Source organism: Zosterops lateralis (assembly GCF_965231275.1).
Source record: "Zosterops lateralis genome assembly, chromosome: 1".
NCBI classification, from domain to species: domain Eukaryota; kingdom Metazoa; phylum Chordata; class Aves; order Passeriformes; family Zosteropidae; genus Zosterops; species Zosterops lateralis.
The window spans coordinates 368,329-386,209 of NC_139762.1; the positions used below are offsets into that span (position 1 = coordinate 368,329).

Here is a 17,881-nt window from a genome sequence, read left to right on the forward strand (position 1 = left end):
AACAGCCCTGACCCACTGGATTCCCAGAGGAGCAGAGCTCCCAGACCTTTCTACAGGATCACTGCCTCAGGAAGAGCCCCTCACCTGGACTGCTCCCACCATCCTGCTCAGGTTGTATTCTGACCCTGTCAGTGATTCTTTGTGTTATTGCATTTATTTTATTTTATTTTTACCTTTTTACCTTTCTTCTCATTAAATTATATCTCTGACTTGGAGCCTCTCACTCGTTTTGCTTTCAAACCACAACACAGTGGGACACGATGGTGAGTGCCAGGCCCTTTCCCCAGCTCCCAGGCAGGTGATGCCACAGGGGAGCAGAGGAAGCCCAGCCTTGCTGCAGAGAGGCTGGGCAGCCCCATGCTCTGTGCCCACGTGTGATCCACCCTCGCTGTAGGTAAACACACCCATCGATACAACTCCTATCTCAGGTGCAAGGTTCAGAGCTCCTCGTGGAAACTGGGCAGGAAAGGCCACACTGGCATCACCCTCAGCAACGGGCTGTGGATCACCAGTGGCACCAGCTGGAAGCAAACCAGATTTTTTTCCCGGGGCAACGCAGTAATGAAATGAAACACTGAAGTGCAGGAAGGAAAGCGTGCTGCATCAATCTCCATCACCCCCTGAGGAAGGAATGGTGAAAAAAGGAGAGAAACCTGGTGTGTGGCAGCACCTGAGAGTAGCTAAACAGCCCGGAAATTGCTCTGCCTCCACAGCTGATGGTAATAGCATGGTAATTTCCATGGTGGAAATACGATAAGCCCATACACGCAGGTGCACAGGTGAGCACACAAGCAGAGACGGCAACAGCAGCCACTCCCTCCTGGTTTGGTGCTCCAAAGACCAAAAAATGGGGTTACAAAGCTAGAGAACTGCTGACTACAGCACAGTATGGGGATTTGGGACTCTAAGAAAAAGCTTCAACAAATTAGAGAAAGGAAATGCAACAGTTGAGTTTCCAGTTCAAGGACAGGAGGGAGGGTCCAGGGGCTCCAGAGCTGGATAACTGAGCATGGTAAACCCTGGAGTGTGGGTGCAGCAATGAGGAGAAAGACTCCGAAGCTCAGGGCACTCCAATCCCACACATCTGAGGAGATCAGGGACAGACTGAGGGCCTGAGAACATTCACAAGAGGTGCAGCACCTTGTTCTTCTCTTTGCAGCCCCCTAAACCACCCTGCGCTCCCCAGCCATGGCCTGTCTGCCCATCTTGTGGCAGCACATCCTTGGCAGAGGTGCTGGGCCCGTGTCACAGGTGTGTCTGTCCACGGCTGCTGCTGCAGCAGCAAACTGTGCTCAAGAGGGAATAGGGAAGAAGCCATTAGCCCCACAGTGGGGAGGCGACAGAGATGGATGGGGCGGCAGCTGCGTGCCTGAGCCAAGCGGCGAGAAGGATCAGAGCGGCACCGACGGCAGCGCAGCTCGGCAGGCTCTGCACAGGCACCTCGTCTCCATTACCCAATACCTAGCAGCCAGGAAAATTATTCCACACCCAAATGGCCACCATCAGATATGGCTGCAAGGAGTCCTCTGCCTGCTCCTCATCTGGCTGCAGGGTAGGCCTCACTTTAATGGACTGAGCAGGAGAGAACTGCAGTTTCCCAGTGTAATCCTGCACAAAGCGTGCCTCCAGCAGCACTGAACAGACAGCTTGCAGGAGAGAGTCTCCTCCAGACCTTGGTAAAAACCAGGTCTGCTGAAAATGTTGCCTTGGAGGTGGCCAACACTAAACTCCTGCATAGGGCAGAGCCCAGAACTTCCTCTGTTACCAAACTCTTCCCCAGCCCCTCTCTGCCATGATGTTGCTGGAAGAGCACCCTGCAGCAGCAGCCACAGCATGAAGGACACTGCTCTGTCCCACCCCGCTCCTCTACTCATCCCAGTACTCACGTGCAGGCTGGGGTGGTAGGTGAGGACCCCATTGTCACACAGTGTCACGTACTTCTTCTTCCACTCCTTATTGAGGGACTTGCCGCTGCGTTTGAGGAGAATTCCCTAAAAGAGAAGAGTCACGAGTCTCAGAGGGTGTTTGTTACAGGCACCTCATGCCCCTTGGAGACTGGTCTTTGGGAAATGATGAGCAGATTCAAGAAAACATCTAGGTCAGCTTTCCCACATTTCCCTGGGCTGCACCCTTTCCTTACCAACCCCTCAGTCCCCACAGACAGCCCCCTCCCTTTCAGGGATAAAGGTCTCCACATGTCAATGCCAATGTTCAGGTCCTCTGGTGTCCCAAACCACTCCCTCTGAGAAACTCTTCCCACAATGAAGGGCAATGCCCACACAGGACAGGAGCCAACCTCACTACCACAGACACAGATTGCTCCCAGACCTTCTCCCACCACTCCAAGTACAGAGGGATTGTCAAGGCAAGGAAAAGTGGGGACAGCCAGGAGCTGACTCCAAATACAAGTTTCCTAAGGGATGCACATTTTCTTGCCTGATTGTGATTTTGAGAGCTGTCAAACAGAGCAGGGACACATCCCAGGACAGAGTGCAGGTCCAGGGCAGTTGAGAGTTCAGGTTATCCCCTTTTCTCATCAGGATTTTAGCTGTGACCCACCCTATTGTTGCTGGCACAACACACTACCAGGGCCAGGAAATAATTGCACTTGAATGTGCTGAACTCCCTCTTCCCACCAGGATAACCCAGAACTAACTCCATTGATCTGAACCAAGGCTCAGAGCACAGACGATCCTTATCCTCTCCCCATTCCTTTTTGCCTCCCCAGTAAATCCACCTCCAGCAAAAAATTTATCATGTATCAGGTAAGGACAAAGGTGGAGAGGGGGAAGGAAGCTGGGGCGAGACACCAGGTGCAAGGACTCTGGAGCAGGGAGAGCACATCAAGCACTCTGATCACAGGGAGGGAAGCACAGCATGAGGGAACAAAAGTAGGAATGAGTAACAAAGTCTGGGAAAAAGCTGGATCTACCAACTGTCAGGCCTGGCCCCTCCGAAAGTGCTGTCTGGACAAACACCCAGACTGCCTGTTCCTAACTTGGCAAAAAATCTGGGCCTCAGGCCAGCCCCTCCTCAAAAACCTGGGCAGAAAGTCTCAGCCCCGCCAGCCTCAGCATATTTGGGAGCCCTGTCCCAGCGCCTGGAGACTGAGCTGCTGTGCCTGCACGGTGCAAAGGCCCAGCACGAAGTGATGGGGGGACAACACTGCCAGACGTGACCGTGAAATCAGCAATAAATGGGGCAGAACAGGCAGAAGTCCCCGTGACCACTCCAGCTCGGTGCAAACAGCACAGGGAAAAGGAACTGCCTCCTGCACATGCAGGGATGGAGCAGAAAAACAGAGTGGCTAAAGCAAAGCTCTGTGTAGGCAGGATCAGACCCCTTGCCCTAAAGAGCTCAAATGATGTGAGCTGAAGAACTCAGTAGTAGTCAGAAGGGGCTGATGAGAACACGGCACAGAATGTGGCAGCTGACCAACAGCTCCTGCTCTGCCAAAGTCTCCAGGGGGTAACCAACAACCCCTGGAATCACAGCTGGATGTTTACACCAAGAAAATCTAGGGAAAAGCTATGGCAAAGAGTGATGAGGAGGAGAGGAGAGGAGAGGAGAGGAGAGGAGAGGAGAGGAGAGGAGAGGAGAGGAGAGGAGAGGAGAGGAGAGGAGAGGAGAGGAGAGGAGAGGAGAGGAGAGTGCACACAGGACATTAGAGGTGCCTGGTTCTCCCTTGGGTAAAACACAGTATCTGATGGCAGGAGGGACTGTGCTGACAAGTGTATTTAGCTTTCTGTCAGGTCTTTAACTGAGCAACAACACTTTTAAACACCAGCTGTACAAAAGCCATAGAGCCTGTAATGGATGGAATGAGAACTAGTCAAATGCAGGGTCTCAAAACATATCCATGCCTGAGAACAAGTGTGGTTATAAATATAAACCTGTGTCCAACAGAAGGACTTACAGAGGTGCAGCCAACCTGCATCTAATTCAGTTTAGTTCCTCAATGTCTTGCTCAAATGAACTCCAAGAAAACATAAAACCACAAAACCTAAAAGTAACATGTGGCAACTGTATGGTGTAAATCAGTGCAGTGACTGATCCTCAACGCCAACTGCCTCCTATCCCTGGGCAAACTGAGCTGCTGAGGACAGCAGGGCAATCCTGCTCAGGACCCTGCAGGAGGCTGTCAGGGCTGGTCCTACACAGGTGGGGCATCCCAGGTGTGAACTCTTGGGCTGGATGTGCCATCACTGAGCAGCTCCCAGTGCAGTGTGGGAAAGGTACCTCAGTCTGGCAGCACTTGTTGGGTCAGACAGTGCTAACTCTCATCTGTGATACTGTCACAGCAAAGCAGAGCTGGGAGGTCACCTCTCCCCTCCCTCCCTCCCTGGACAGGCTCAGCTGTACCACGTCACTCCAACCTCTTCTCAAAACCTGCAGTGATGGACACTGGTCCTCCCCACTGGAGATGGGATCCTGATGTCCTTGCAGCTCCCAGATGAGGTGGCAGCCCTGCCATGCCAGGGGCAGGAGAGCTGCCTGGGTCCTGTGTGCCACCCTCCCACACACAGCCAGCAACACCCACATTTCCCCAGCACTGGTTCTGGACCCACCTAACACCACAGCTGGGCCACACAATTCCCACACAGAGTATGAAAATGATCATTCCTCCTCCCACACAAAGCTAGTTTAACATCGACCAGCTCACCCAGGTAAACGGTGAATTCTCTGTAATTCAGAACATTTGTTCAGTATCTTTCAAACAAATCTGCTCCAGACCAGGCTGAAGGTACAGACCTAACTCAAAGCCACTGTGTGGAATTCTCAGCCTTCTGAGCGTGCCAGTTCTTTCTGGACACAGTTATCTCTTCTGGGCATGAATATTCCTCCTGGCCATGTAATGATCCCTTCTGGGCATGATGATTCCCCTTCTGGCCTTAAACGTGGCTCAGTTCCACAGTCTGACCTGCCTTTTTGTAGCATCCTGCAGAACAGATCCTCCTCAACTTCAACCTGACGTACCTTGATGCTACAAAACACCCACTTCAGCACTTCCAGCCTGCCCCAAACACACGTTGGCTGCAGTCAGGTCAGCCTCAAACCTGCAACTTGGCAAACTGAAACACAACCAAACTCAGAGCTGGAAAAGAGAACCAGGCACTCCAGCCGCTTTTTGCAAGCCAGAACAGTCCAAAAGGGGGAACAACCAGTGGGGAAGGCTGTCGCCCCTGACTTTCTTGCTTTCAAGTGTTTGAACCTTTGCAGCCTGATTCTCACGCTGCTTCATGTAAACAATATTGTATTCTTAGAATTTACCAGTATGTTTTGCATTCTTGTTCTCTGAGAGGAGAATTTGACTGATGGTCAGAGTGACCAATGGAGTCAGGAGGTTGTGACCTCCTTGGGCCAATCTTGGCCCTCTGTACAAAATGTATATAAGTAGAATTGGAGTCAGATAATAAAGAGCCTTCCATGTTTGACCTGCTGCTGCCTGCTGTCCTCTGGGAGGGTCCACACCACGTCACAACGTGTTGCCCCTCTAAGGGCAGGGGTAACAGAAGGCTGCCCACCCATGAGCCTCCCAGCCAGGCTCCCTGTGGCTCCTGTGCCAGCCTGTGCAGGTGCTCCTCAACCTCCCTCTGCACCTCATGGGAAGACTTGCAGGAAATAACTCTTTGCACAAGTTTCTCCCTGTGTCACAGACAAAAGGAGGAGAGCCAGACCCTGTTCCTCTCCCTGTCTTTCCCTCTCCCGGCATTCCGTGGGCCGTGCCCGGCTCGGTGCCGCGCTGGGCTGTGCTGGTGGAGCACAGTAAAAGCAGCAGCAGCAGCAATATGCAGCGTAATGAAGCAGGGAGCGGCGATGGCCCCCAGAGGACTCGTTTACTCCACAAATCTCCCTTCCACTCACTTTTTGCTAAGAATTTTAACACCAAACTTAATTGTGAAGTCGCGTATTGATTGGAAAATGCAAATGGCAATTTAAATGTAATCTAAGCTCCCAGCATGATCCCAGCTCCCAAGGAGGAGGAGTCACCCGCCTTGGGCCCTGCTGGAGCGCGTGGCCCGAGCAGAGCCAGGCCAGGGGCCAGGGGACCCCCGGGCTGCCAGTGCACTCCGTGCAGCCTTCCCAGAAAGATCTGGTGGATGTGCAATTAGGAGCTCATTCCTGGTAACAAACAGCTGAGGAAGCTTCGTCTCCCGACCTAATTAACCCACTTCTCAGAGACAAGTGTGCAGCTATGAGGGAACTCCTCCAGCCTTGCAGGACCATCACCGAAAGGACACTGCAGTACATGGACCCAGAGCTCCTGGCACAGAGCAACCCTGGCAGAGGCACCAGCTGCCTGGAGGGTGTGAAGGTGCTGTCCCAGGTATGGAGGGGCCCCAACACTCAGAGTCTCACCTGTCCCCTTGGGGAGCTCCATCTTTTCCAGATGTGCATAAGGGAGACAGATCAGGTCACCCAGAGGTGCTGTGCTGGAGAAGGCAGTGACAAGTGACAATCAAGCACTCTGTAGTTGCAACACACATCTCTCCTCAACCAAGGCTCCCCGATGTTTCTTTTTGTGCAGCACCCAGCCCAGCCTCCTGCTTCCTGGCTCCATGCAAACCCCAAGGAGGGCTGCCAGTGCTTCCCAATGCTTGTTCTGTCCTCACAGAGACCAGGAAGGGATGGTGGATCTCAGTGATGGCAGCCATGGGTGCCATGGGTGAGCCTGCTGCCCCACAGCACGTGCTGCTTTCAGCTGTTGGTTGGCAATGCAAGCACAGACCAGCCCCTCTCTCCCATGAAGAGGAACCCAACTGCTCCCGAGGGGACCTGCCAGCAGCCCCAGCACCAAACACACCAGCTCAGTGGTGCCCATGCCAAGGGAAGCCAATAGTCCAATGCTGGCCACAAACCCAGGCAGGAGATCCTGCCCATTTGCCACTCACAGCCCCAAACCCACCAGCTTCTCTGCTCCTACAGCTGGGCAGGACTAACGAGCAGTCTAAGAGGAAAACTAACTAAAGGCCCCACTCTCCCACTGCCTCTCAGAGAAAGCAAGCAATGAGACCTCCACCATCTTCCAGAAGGGGCAGAGACCAGAGCGACCATCCCCTGTCCCGAATCTTTGTGATACAGAGCTACACCTCCTGGAGTCTTTGCTCCTCTCCCCACTGGTGGTACCAAGCCATCACTCCTTGTGGCGTAGGGCATGACAGGAATGTGCCAAGCTGTAGTGCTAACCTCACTGTGGGCCCCCTGACAGCCCCCTCCCCACAAGCCACATGTCAGTATCTGCTGGCAAGAAGTGTCTACCTGTCAAACACCAATTTTCCCCATGTATGTTCCTGTAAAAACACTGACAGGATCTCTGACCTCTGTGGAACTGCCTCTCAATTCTGGCTAAAAGAGGTGCCAGTCCTGAACCCAGCACGGACCTGGATCTCCCATAGGAATTCTTTGCTCCAGACTTTCCTTGTGAGCTGCTGCTCCCATGAACTGGTCCCTCCACTTAGCCCTGAACAAGGCAGCAGTTTGGCATCTCCTCCTCCTTGCAAAGCCCAGAAAGGATGTACAGGTTGTGTTTGCAGGCCTGGGCCTCCACTGGTCCCAGTTCTCCCCATTTCACACAGGAACAGCATGGAAAGACTTAATCCCACTAAACCAACGCAGCCTCTGGCAGACCAGGCAAGGCCAGGCCCTGTCAGCAGCATGGAGACACAGGAGCAGGTAAAGCAATCCTCCTGCCCTGCTGAGCAGAGGGAGATCCTGGAAAAAGGAACCCAAAGGTCCACACACAAAAGGCTGTCAGGTCCCTCTCAGGACCAGCCCTCTGGCAGGCAGCAGCAGGATCTGGGGAACCAAGTCAGGTCTCACTGAGGGCTCCAACTGCTTCACTCTCAGCCTCCTCTACTTCACCAGAGAATAGCCACACACTGCTTCCCCTGCTGCCTGGGTTGGGCTGACCCCAAACCAGAGCACATGGGCACTGCAAACCAACAACCCACTGCAATCAACAACTCACACTAATGACCCCCACACAGCGACCCACCGCAACGACCCCCTGCACTTCAACAGTGACCCACCACAATGACCCACTGCACCAGGATGACCCACTGCACACAAACAGTGACCCACCGCACGCCAACAGTGACCCACCACAATGACCCATTGCACACCAACAGTGACCCACCACAAACAGTGACCCACAGCACACCAACTGTGACCCACCACAATGACCCACTGCACACCAACAGTGACTCACTGCACACCAGTGATGACCCACTGCACACAGTGACCAACTGCGCACCAATGAGGACCCAACACAATCAGTGACCCACTGCACACCAACAGTGACCCACCACAATGACCCACAGCACACTAACAGTGACCCACCACAAACAACAACCCACTGCACTCCAACAGCGACCCACCACAATGACCCACTGCACCAGGATGACCCACTGCACACAAACAGTGACCCACAGCACACCAACAGTGACCCACCACAAACAGTGACCCCCCCCACACACAAACACGCCCTGTGCTGCAGAGAGCAGGGCATGGCCCAGCATGCAGCTGGGCTGCCTTTTCCTGCTGGGGCTGTGCCAAACCTGGGCACCCCAGGAGCCTCCACGTGTGAGATCCCACAGTCCTGATCCTGGCATTGCTTCTCCTGTCACTGCTCCCTCTGGCCCCAGAGCCAGCCCTCCCAATGCTGCCTTCCCAACACCACCCTCCTTTCAGCACAGCCCCCTGCCTGGGGCATCAACAGCCCTGCACAAACCTGCCCCAGGATTACTGCATGGGCGGGGAAGGGCAGGAGCTTTGGCAGCTCCAGCAGTGAGCAGGGTATCTCTTCTGACCCACCACTTCACTCCTCAGCTATCCTGGCCTCACTGAGTCCTTCCCCATGGAATCTCAGCATGGAATCATACCAGGCAGCCAGAACCTGGTGGGGATGTAGACTCTGCTCTCCTGCCTCACGTCTCAGCACTCCTGCAATGCAGAGGCACAACTGGCCCTGTGCAACTCTGCCCTGGCAGCACTGGGGGGCACAGGGGTCACAGAGGGGCCAGCAGGGGGTAAATGGATCCTCAACGGGGGAACAATGTGCAAGGCAGGAGCACAACCAGGCACTGCATGGTCAGTCTTTCCTGTAATGTAAGGAAATCCTGCCAATCCACACCCCTTGGCTCGCTCGGACATCACCTGTCACTGTTGCCAGTGATGGACACAGGGGCAGGCAACACTCGGGGATGGATCCAGGCAGTTCAAGCCTCCTTGGGAGCCAAGAGGCAGAAGCAGAATGCACTGCTGCTGGAAGAAGCAGCGCCTCTCTTACATTCCCAGCGGCTCACAGGCTGGGCACTGTGCTCACAGGTTTTGTAGTAGCCCATGAAGAGGGGAATCCCCTTCCAGTCCTGCCAGCAGCAGGAACAGGAGTCGAAAGGAACAGGAGAGAGGAGGAGCAGGGAAAGGAGCAGAGAGAGGCTGCAGCGGGCGTGGGGCATGGATGCCATCTGCTGGAACCGCTCTGCAGCCGCCGCCACCGCCGCAGCCCCCCACCAGTGCCTGGCCACAGCCGCCCCTGCAGCCCCCCACCCACCCACGGCACAGAGCCCACACCAGCACCCCCAGCACTGGACCCAGCGGGTGTGCAGCCCCAGGGTTGAGAGGCACCCACCAGCCCCCAGAGGGGCTGCACCCCGTGCTGAGCAGAGACACCCCAGCCCACACTCACTCCCCAGACCCTGCTCTCGCAGCGGGGCAAAGGGGGAGCATCGAACCTGCTTCATGGGAATGGCCCGCCCGCTGCCAATACTGTCCGCTTTACACTCCGGCACCTTCTTGTCGCGCTCCGGGTCCGCGCCCTTCCGAGACTGGAAGAGAAGAGACACAGGCGCGTTAGGGCTGGGCACAGGAGACCGAAACACACGGTCCCCTGTTCCCCAGCAGGCTCCAGACCTGACCACTCTGCTCTCCCCCGGGCCAGCTCTCCCAGCGCACAGCGCAGCCGGGCCCTCACCCGGCCCCTCTAGGGACGCTCGGGACACTCCAGCCCAGCCCCCCAGCAAGCTCTCCTCTCCTCTCCCCCGACTGCAAGCAGAGCTGTCCTCCTCCTGGCAGAGCGGGGCTATGTGGGCCCCCCTCCCGTGGGGCACACAGGACCATGGCGACAGACAGAAATGGCATGGGATGCAGGTGGAGCATGGATGGAAGCAAAAGAGGCTCAGGCAGTGAAGGAACTCAACACCTCTACTAATCCAACAGATTTATTCTGGTAACACACTTGCACCATACAAAGTAGCACAGGTCACCGGGCAGAGAGAGATACCAGCCCCTTACAAAAGAGCATGGACAATAAATATCTACCACACGTCTAGAGCGGCGAGAGCGGGACCCACCAGCGCCCGAGGGCCGCGGGGAGAGCAAACTCTGATAAATACAATATGAAATTTACAGTCTGTTGAGCAGAACTCATTCAAAGTGCTTAGGACAGAGGGAAATACCAAGTCATACATGGCATGGAGCACAACCAATACATTCAGAATCACAACAATGGCAGGAGGCAGTGGCAGCGTCTCTCTGGAGCGTCCTACACACCCCCTCAGTCCAGGAGGGCCCCCGTGTGCTTTGGATCAGAAAGGGATACGAGCCCCGCGCGCCTGGGACACCGATTCACCAGATTTTGGGCCCAGAACCAAACAAAGAGATCGAAAAGAGAAGAAAACTAAAGAGACACAGATGGCTGCTCGGCTGCGAGGAGAAGAGGAGAAGGAGCAGGAGTCCATGCAGGCTGCAGAGGTGCAGGAGGGAAGGAGCGGAGCGCGAGCGGCAGGCGCTGCAGCGGCTCCCGCAGGCAGCAGCAAAGCGTCTTTTGGCCCATCCAGCTCCATGCGCAGCTGTCGCCCGGTCCCGGTGTGTCTGCAGGTCTTCCCGTCCCAGGAGGGTCGTCCGCCTGGCATCCCCGAGAAAGGGCAGTGCCTAGACAGCATCCAGCAGGCCCAGAAATGTCCCAGCTTAAAGTGCAGGCGCAGGCCGTCTCAGCGCTTCCTAGACTTTACATTGGGGGGATTTAAAAGGCTCCTGCGTGTCTCCGAGGGGGGGACCCATGCTGGCTGGAGGGCGGGCGAGCCTCTAATCTTAGATCAATCCCAGTGCCCATCCCTTATCCGGCCCTGGAGAGGCAATGAAAAGTGAGAGAATTTGTACAGAGGTGCCGTGTGTAACCACCTGGATCTTCTAATTTGGAAGGAGTTGGAAAGGCCTTTTTGTTGATGAAAAGTTGGAAACAGTGGCACATATCTGCAAATATCGAAAGAATAAAGAGTTTGGCAAGTTATACTCAGAACACGGACACGAGTCTGTCAGTGATGGGTGCCAGTGGACAGCACGGACAGGCCACGGAGTGGGCGCCGGCGGCAGCAGCAGTCGGGGCTGGGGAGGGGGGTCAGGAGGGGGCGGGCGCCTCGAGGCGCGGGTCAGCGCAGAGTTTGTCTCCACCTGGAGCTCTGGGGCACACAGACCCCCAGGGGGGGAATGTGATCCTTTGGGGAGTGGGAGGGGAGCAGGAGAGGAGCCAGAGCAGGAGAGAGGAGGAGGAGAGGAGAAGAAGAAGAGAGGAGGAGGAGAAGAGTAGAAGAGGAGAGGAGAAGGAGAAGGAAGAGAAGGACGAGAATGGGAAGGAGGGGGAGGAAAGGAGAAGGAGGAGAGGAGAAGAGGAGCAAAGGAGTTTGGGACTGGGGGCTGCAGTGGCTCCCAGAGCTGGGCCGAGCACTGCACCTTGGAAAGGCCTGTGCCCACCTGGGGACCCCACAAGGACGAAGGCCGCTGGCTATACCTGAGCTGCCTGCCTGGGAAAAGCTAATGGCAGAAAACAGCCTGCCCTTTCCTTCCCTTCCCTTCCCGCCCTTCCTGGTCCTGTCCCACTGTGGGAGGTGTCGGGAGCTGCTGCTGCTGCCACGACCAGATGGGTGAAGACGTCAACGTGAGCCATGGATGTGCACCAGCACACGAGCAAGCGTGAGGTGAGCCCCCAGCCCCGCGTGCCGCCGAGCACAGGTGAGCCCGCGGCCAGAGCAAGCGTGAGCCCGGGATGAGTGAGCACGTGAGAGCCCTGTACACGCATGATGACGTCCACAGCGAACAAGCGCAAAGCCCCGCAGCCAAGCCGCCCCTCTTCCTCCCCCCAAAAGCATGTGCCCACCCCGGTGAGCGAGCATGGGGCTCCGCAGAGCGTGAAGATGAGCCGGCGGCGAGTCCAGACGCGTCGGCGCGCGGCGAGCAGCAGCGTGGGCGAGGGTGGCACGGCGCGGCGCCCGCGGCACGGCAGCAAGCACGGGCCAGGAGAGGCAGGGCAGGGGGTGAACGCCCGCCAGAGCTGCGTGCAGTGGGAGCACGGCCACGGGACAGCTACAGGGCATTCCAGAGGGCACACGGAGGGGAAGGCAGTGAGGGAAGAACCATGCGGTGTGTGCTGGCAGGAGGGGATGGGGAGCACAGCCCACCCGCCCACAGCACACAGAGGGGGTGAGTGTGGGCCTGGGGTGTGCACAGAGGTGCATGAGATGCAGCCTGGGGGGAGTGCACAGAGTATTCAGGAGGTCAGTGCAGAAGCTTCCAGGATTGTCAGAAGCCAAGGGAGATGGGCACATTCCCGGCACAGGGAGTGGGGAATCTGGGATGCCAATGGTGCAGTGAGAGGAATGGGGCATAGGACACTGAATTTGTGTGGTCTGGGCTCAGAGCAATAGCGGCTGGTCACGAGGGTGACGTGGTGCAAACAGATACAAGGGCTTTGTGGTGCCCGGTTCCACAAACAGCAGACACAGTGTGCTGAGCAATGGTGGCTGGAAAGCACATTGAGATGGGGAGAGGAGCAAGGCCGGAGCCTGCACATGTACACAGGGAACAGAGACTACACTACACTAGACATGGGACTGGGACACGTGTGTGCTCACAGCGAGGGGACACTCATGGCTGTGCTCAGAGCAAGGGTGAGTGTGAGGGCAGGACTGTGCACACTGTGTAGACAGAGTGCAGAGAGGCAGGCTGCAAGGCAACCAGCACAGCTGAGGGCTGCAAAATGTACCCTGCTCCACCTGGGGCCCACAGCTTTGCTGCCTCCCCTGTCTTCCCTCCCTCCACACCCACAGCAGCTCCCTTGTGCGCTGCTCAAGTCACGCAGGATTCAGGAATGGGAGCAAGTGGGGCCCCATGCCAGGTGCTGAGCTCTGCACAGCACCACTGGGCACAGCATCACTGGCACCAAACAGGAGGCCCAGTGAGCAGGGGCTCCGTGCCACGCTCGGGGTACGCAGCCCCAAGGAGAAGATGAGCAGAGTCACTGGTGCTGTGCATGCACAGCTGCACCCCCTGCAACAATCAGGAGCTCACACATGCTACACACCCACATGAGTGCACCCTTTTGCACACTCCTATGTGTGTGAGGAATGTCCTGCTCCCAGGTGCACCCCATGCACGCACACTCTGCCTGAAGCAGCCTGCAGCACTACAATCCCTGCACGCACAGAAAGTCCCTCCCACACACACGCACCCCTGACCCTCCTGCCAGCACAGCACAGCACGGGTGGCCGTGCAGGGGAACCTGTGGGGTCAGGCTGCAGTGAGCCACTCCCTTCCCTCTCCTGTGCTGAAAATCCACTCCAGAGCTCCCCGTGGAGCTTACCGTGAAGATGTTGGAGCGCCGCTTGGACTGCTTGCGGATGGGGGTGGGCGTGTTGGAGGCAGCGATGGTCTCGATCCGCAGCTCCCGCTGGCTGATGCTCGGGGTGGAGGGCACAGAGGAGGAGTAGTCACTGAAGGCTCCCCCACCGTTGGTGGCCTGGAGGAGGAGATGGATGGTCAGCGAGGTCAGAGACAGGCTACCTGTGGGCACCACCTGCCCCACATGGCCTCACGCCAGGGCAGGGAGCACCCTGCAGGGCTGGGACTGGGTGACATCCAAAAAATCGTGGAATCGTTTCGGTTGGAAGGGACCTTAAAGATCATTTAGTTCCAACCCCCTGCCATGCACAGGGAAAACTTCCACAAGACCAGATTGCTCCAAGCCCCATTCAACCTGGCCTTGAACGCTTCCAGGGATGGGGAGCTCACAACCTCTCTGGGCAACCCAGAGAGACTCAATGCCAGGCACTGCTCCTGCTCAACAGAGAGGCTTTGGAAGTTTTTTCTCTTTTTCTGCTCTAGTTTTTTCACCAGTAAAATGGTGAGGTTCTGAAATCAAACTGAAAGGCAGCAAATGGCCACAGAAACCCAGCTGAATCCCTTCCAAACATAGGTGTGGAACAAGGCCTGAGACAGCAGGGTCCCACAGCTGTGTCCAGCGGAGGGGCACAGCCAGGGCACCTCCACCTGCTCCCAGAACACAGGACTGGGGTCACTCTCCTTGGGCAGTCATTCCCTTCCTCTCCACTGAACCCATCAGACATGAGGCTGTGAGGCATCCCAAAACCTGCCCAGCTCCAAGTCCCACTGATCCATTCCCTGTCTCACGAGGACAGTGTGATGCCAATGGGGATGCATGTCCCCAGGACTCCAGCCCTCACCTTTCCTGGGTCCTGAAGCATGGAGTGTGCACCCCAAGCTCAAGGTCTGTGTGAAACCCACCTCTGCTGCTGGTTTGGAGGTCTCTCTGAGCAGACCCTGAGGCTGGCACACACCTCTGGTGCCTGCACACCACTGTAGCCACGGCTGTGTCTGGGAACACAAGGGGCTTCACTAACACCTCACTGGACTTCACGGCAACAGGAGGATCCAACCGTGCAGCCATGCACCCACATCAACAACACATCTCTTCCAGACAAGGCTGTTCACTCCCACCCTGCCCATGCCAGCAGTGTGTGCAGCCACTGGACAGGGGCTTAGGGACATCCCAGATCAACACCAGCATGGAAGCATTTCAGGTCTGCAACCCAGAACATCTCACTGTGACACGGCACACGGCAGCCCGAGCTCCCTGGCAGTTCTGAACACTATTTCAGAAACACTTGGAGGAGCTGCCCCTGGAAGGGCAGGTGAGCTCCAGCACCCCAGAAGGGGCAGCCCACCTCCTGCCAGCTCCACGCTCACAGAGTGGTGGCATCAATGGCCCAGTGAGTTCCTCCATCCTGCCTCACTCTGAGCAGGAATGGAGCCCATGTAGATTATCTTCTGAAGGGGCTCCATGAGAGACCCACATCCCCAGCGAGATCAGAGCCTTATTCTGAGAAAAGCTTTTCAAAGAAGTGTGAAAGGGGCTACACAGGCAGAGCAGTGACCATGACCCACAGCCTGGTCACAGAGAGGTGCAACCTTCACCCAAGGCATGGATCCCCTCATCTTTGACAAGAGATTTGGGAGAAGACACAAAATGAGAACTTAAGAGAGGAAAAGCCACCCAAGCAGCATTTCAGCTTCCTCCTCACAAAGACAGAGCAAGGAAAATAATTCCACGGTGTGAGCAGGTGGGTGGCTCGGACAATCCCAGCCTGCCTGGAAACAGGAATGTTTCTGGTGTCCTGAAACACAGAACAAGAGGGAACCTGATCTGGCTGTGCTTTTCCACAAGTACAAGAGGCTGGGAACTCTGTCCAGAGACGGGAAAGTCACCTGGGAGCTCCTCTGCAGGGTGAGGAACCCCGAGCTGGACAAGAAGGTTCTGCTGCTGAGTCCCAGGGAAGGGGAGACCACCAGGGACACAAAGGGGCAAAGCAACAACGTGTCACCTGCCAGTGTCTTCTGAACCTTCAAGAGAGAGGGAGCTCCTGTCAACCCCAGGAACTCCAACACCCACACAGGAGCTCCACAGGAGCTGTGATGAAGGAAGAGCTGCAGAGAGCCAGGGCCACCGAGTGCACACATGCGCGGTCTGCGTTTAACTGATTCATCATACGTGAACTAGGTCAAAGAAAGTGAAATATTCCAAGTGCTAGGAAGAGAAGGAGGATGCAGCAGCACAGACAACCTGCCACAGAGAACAGTGAGCTGGGCATGGCTGCCCCTTCCTAGACCAGCTCCTGGCCATGCTTGGCATGTCTCAGTGACCTTGGCAGCACATTCATGATGCTGTGACTGTGGGGAGGAGCTGGCTCCAAGGAGGCTGCTGAGCCTGAGCTCCTGCCAGAGCAACTGGGACAAACCCTGTGGATGCAGGTGATGGACACTAAAACATCAAGGAAGAAATTTTGCTACACCTTGGTTTATATTTTACTTACTCCCTGCAGATCTATGTGTCATTTCTGTCTGGCCAGAACAACTTTCCTTAGCCTGTAAGTCTGCCTGGTTTTAGAGGCAAGGTTATTGCCCTTGAGTGATGAAGGATGGAGGCCTTTGAGCCTCCCATGTCCCACAGACCAAACCTCAGGAAGGGCTCTGGGGCTGGAGGATGGCTCACACCAGGCTATGAAGACAAGCTGCCACGAGTTTGGGGGCAGAGGAGAAAGTCCTTCAAAGATAAGAGTGGACCAGGCAATCCTGAGCCAGCATCACTCTGCTGGAGCAGGGAGCTCCAGAACTTCTGTGAGATCCAGGGACACAGGAAAAATCTCAGGGATGTGAAAGAACCCTGGTAAGAGGACAGGTCTGGGCCAGTACCATGTGTTTGCTATTGGCAGGGACTTTGCTGGTGGACCTCACCAACCACCTGTGGCCACCACTGGAATTTGAGAACACAGTGGGAACAGAAGCTTGGTAAAACACCTGTGGGACAAATCCTTCCCATTAGTGTGTAACCCGTGGAAGAGCATCAACAGTGCCACAGGGTGCCTGGGAAGGGCAGAATGCAGTTCTGGAGTTCAGGGGCAGCAATTCCTGGCCTAACAAAGCCTGAGACAGAACAAGTAGTTTGGGAAGGGCTCTGAGTGGAAAGGCACAGACAAACAGCAAACACCAACCTGGTGTCTGCAGGAAGAAGGGAGAAGTCAGAGGTATTGGTGATTGAAGGAGAGACAGGGAGACTGACCACGATCAGAATCTGATTTTACTCAAGTTTTCTAAGAACTTATATACTATTTTAGTAAAGTTAATAGTTTCTACTACAACAATTAAGTTAAAAAATCATACAAACAACTCATACGTTTTTCAACATATCCATGTAAGGAGTTGATTAAATCTTCTTCTTTTAAGCAAGTTTTTAATCTTATCTTCTCATAAACTCAAAATTCTGTTTGTTTTTTCTACAGCATCTTAATCACCAGACTAAATATACTAATTAAGTCTGTCTTACTCTCGTAAATCCCCATAAGAGGAGCACATGGACAATGGAAAGTGGGCACCATGAGCTGAGCAGGCAACAGGACACGGGCTTCTGTGAGGAGGTGCCAAGGCCTGCTGCTGCAGCTCCTGAATTCTGATGGAACGTGCCGCAGCAGGCCAGTGAGCACTGTTACCAGCTCAGGTGAGCTGCCCTTGGGGCTTCATTTCACTTGCAAACTTTGATTTTCCACCGCTTTCATCTGATCTCTCACTGAAGCCTGGGTGAAGGCCCTCCCAGTGCTCCCAATGAGCCCGTGCAGGAAGGCAGACTGAGGCCACTGGAGAACAGCCATGATACCAGGCAGTTCAGAGCACAATGGGGATGGCAGCAGCTCCCAAAGCCCAAGAGAGCACCCAGTTCCCTCCACCAGCCCTCCAGGTACCTGCATGGGGTACCTGTGTTACCTCCTGCCAGCTGCTGGGAACCAGCTTCCTGGCAGAAAGACAAACTGCCATCCCACAGCAAACACAGCAGTGACTCACCCACAGCCTGGGGAACTCCCAAAGGCATCCCAGAGGCGCTGAAGAAAGACTGAGAACAGGGCAGCAAAAGTGAGGAAATCAGGTAGAACAACTCTGCAGGTGTTGCAAGCACCCACTGGCCCGAGGAACTCCCATCCCCTCCCTGTAGGAAAGGCCAGGAGCTGCCAGGAGGAGCAAGGTGGGAGTCAGGGCCAAG

At 55.6% G+C, this 17,881-nt stretch overlaps 1 protein-coding gene across 3 annotated transcripts in view; it reads right to left on the reverse strand.

Annotated features, from left to right (window-relative positions):
* AGAP3 (ArfGAP with GTPase domain, ankyrin repeat and PH domain 3) overlaps positions 1 to 17,881 on the reverse strand; it is a gene marked incomplete at both ends in the record, with an annotated part of 118,125 nt that overhangs the window by 39,510 nt on the left and 60,734 nt on the right. Inside the window, 3 exons of one of the 3 annotated variants that reach the window (XM_083878824.1) lie at positions 1,887 to 1,991; positions 9,735 to 9,827; positions 13,637 to 13,792. In XM_083878824.1, the coding sequence (XP_083734950.1) occupies positions 1,887 to 1,991; positions 9,735 to 9,827; positions 13,637 to 13,792 (354 nt within the window). Of the gene's footprint in view, positions 1 to 1,886; positions 1,992 to 9,734; positions 9,828 to 10,774; positions 11,127 to 11,159; positions 11,254 to 13,636; positions 13,793 to 17,881 lie in introns of those variants that run through there. The other 2 variants (XM_083878826.1, XM_083878825.1) reach the window with 2 other exon arrangements.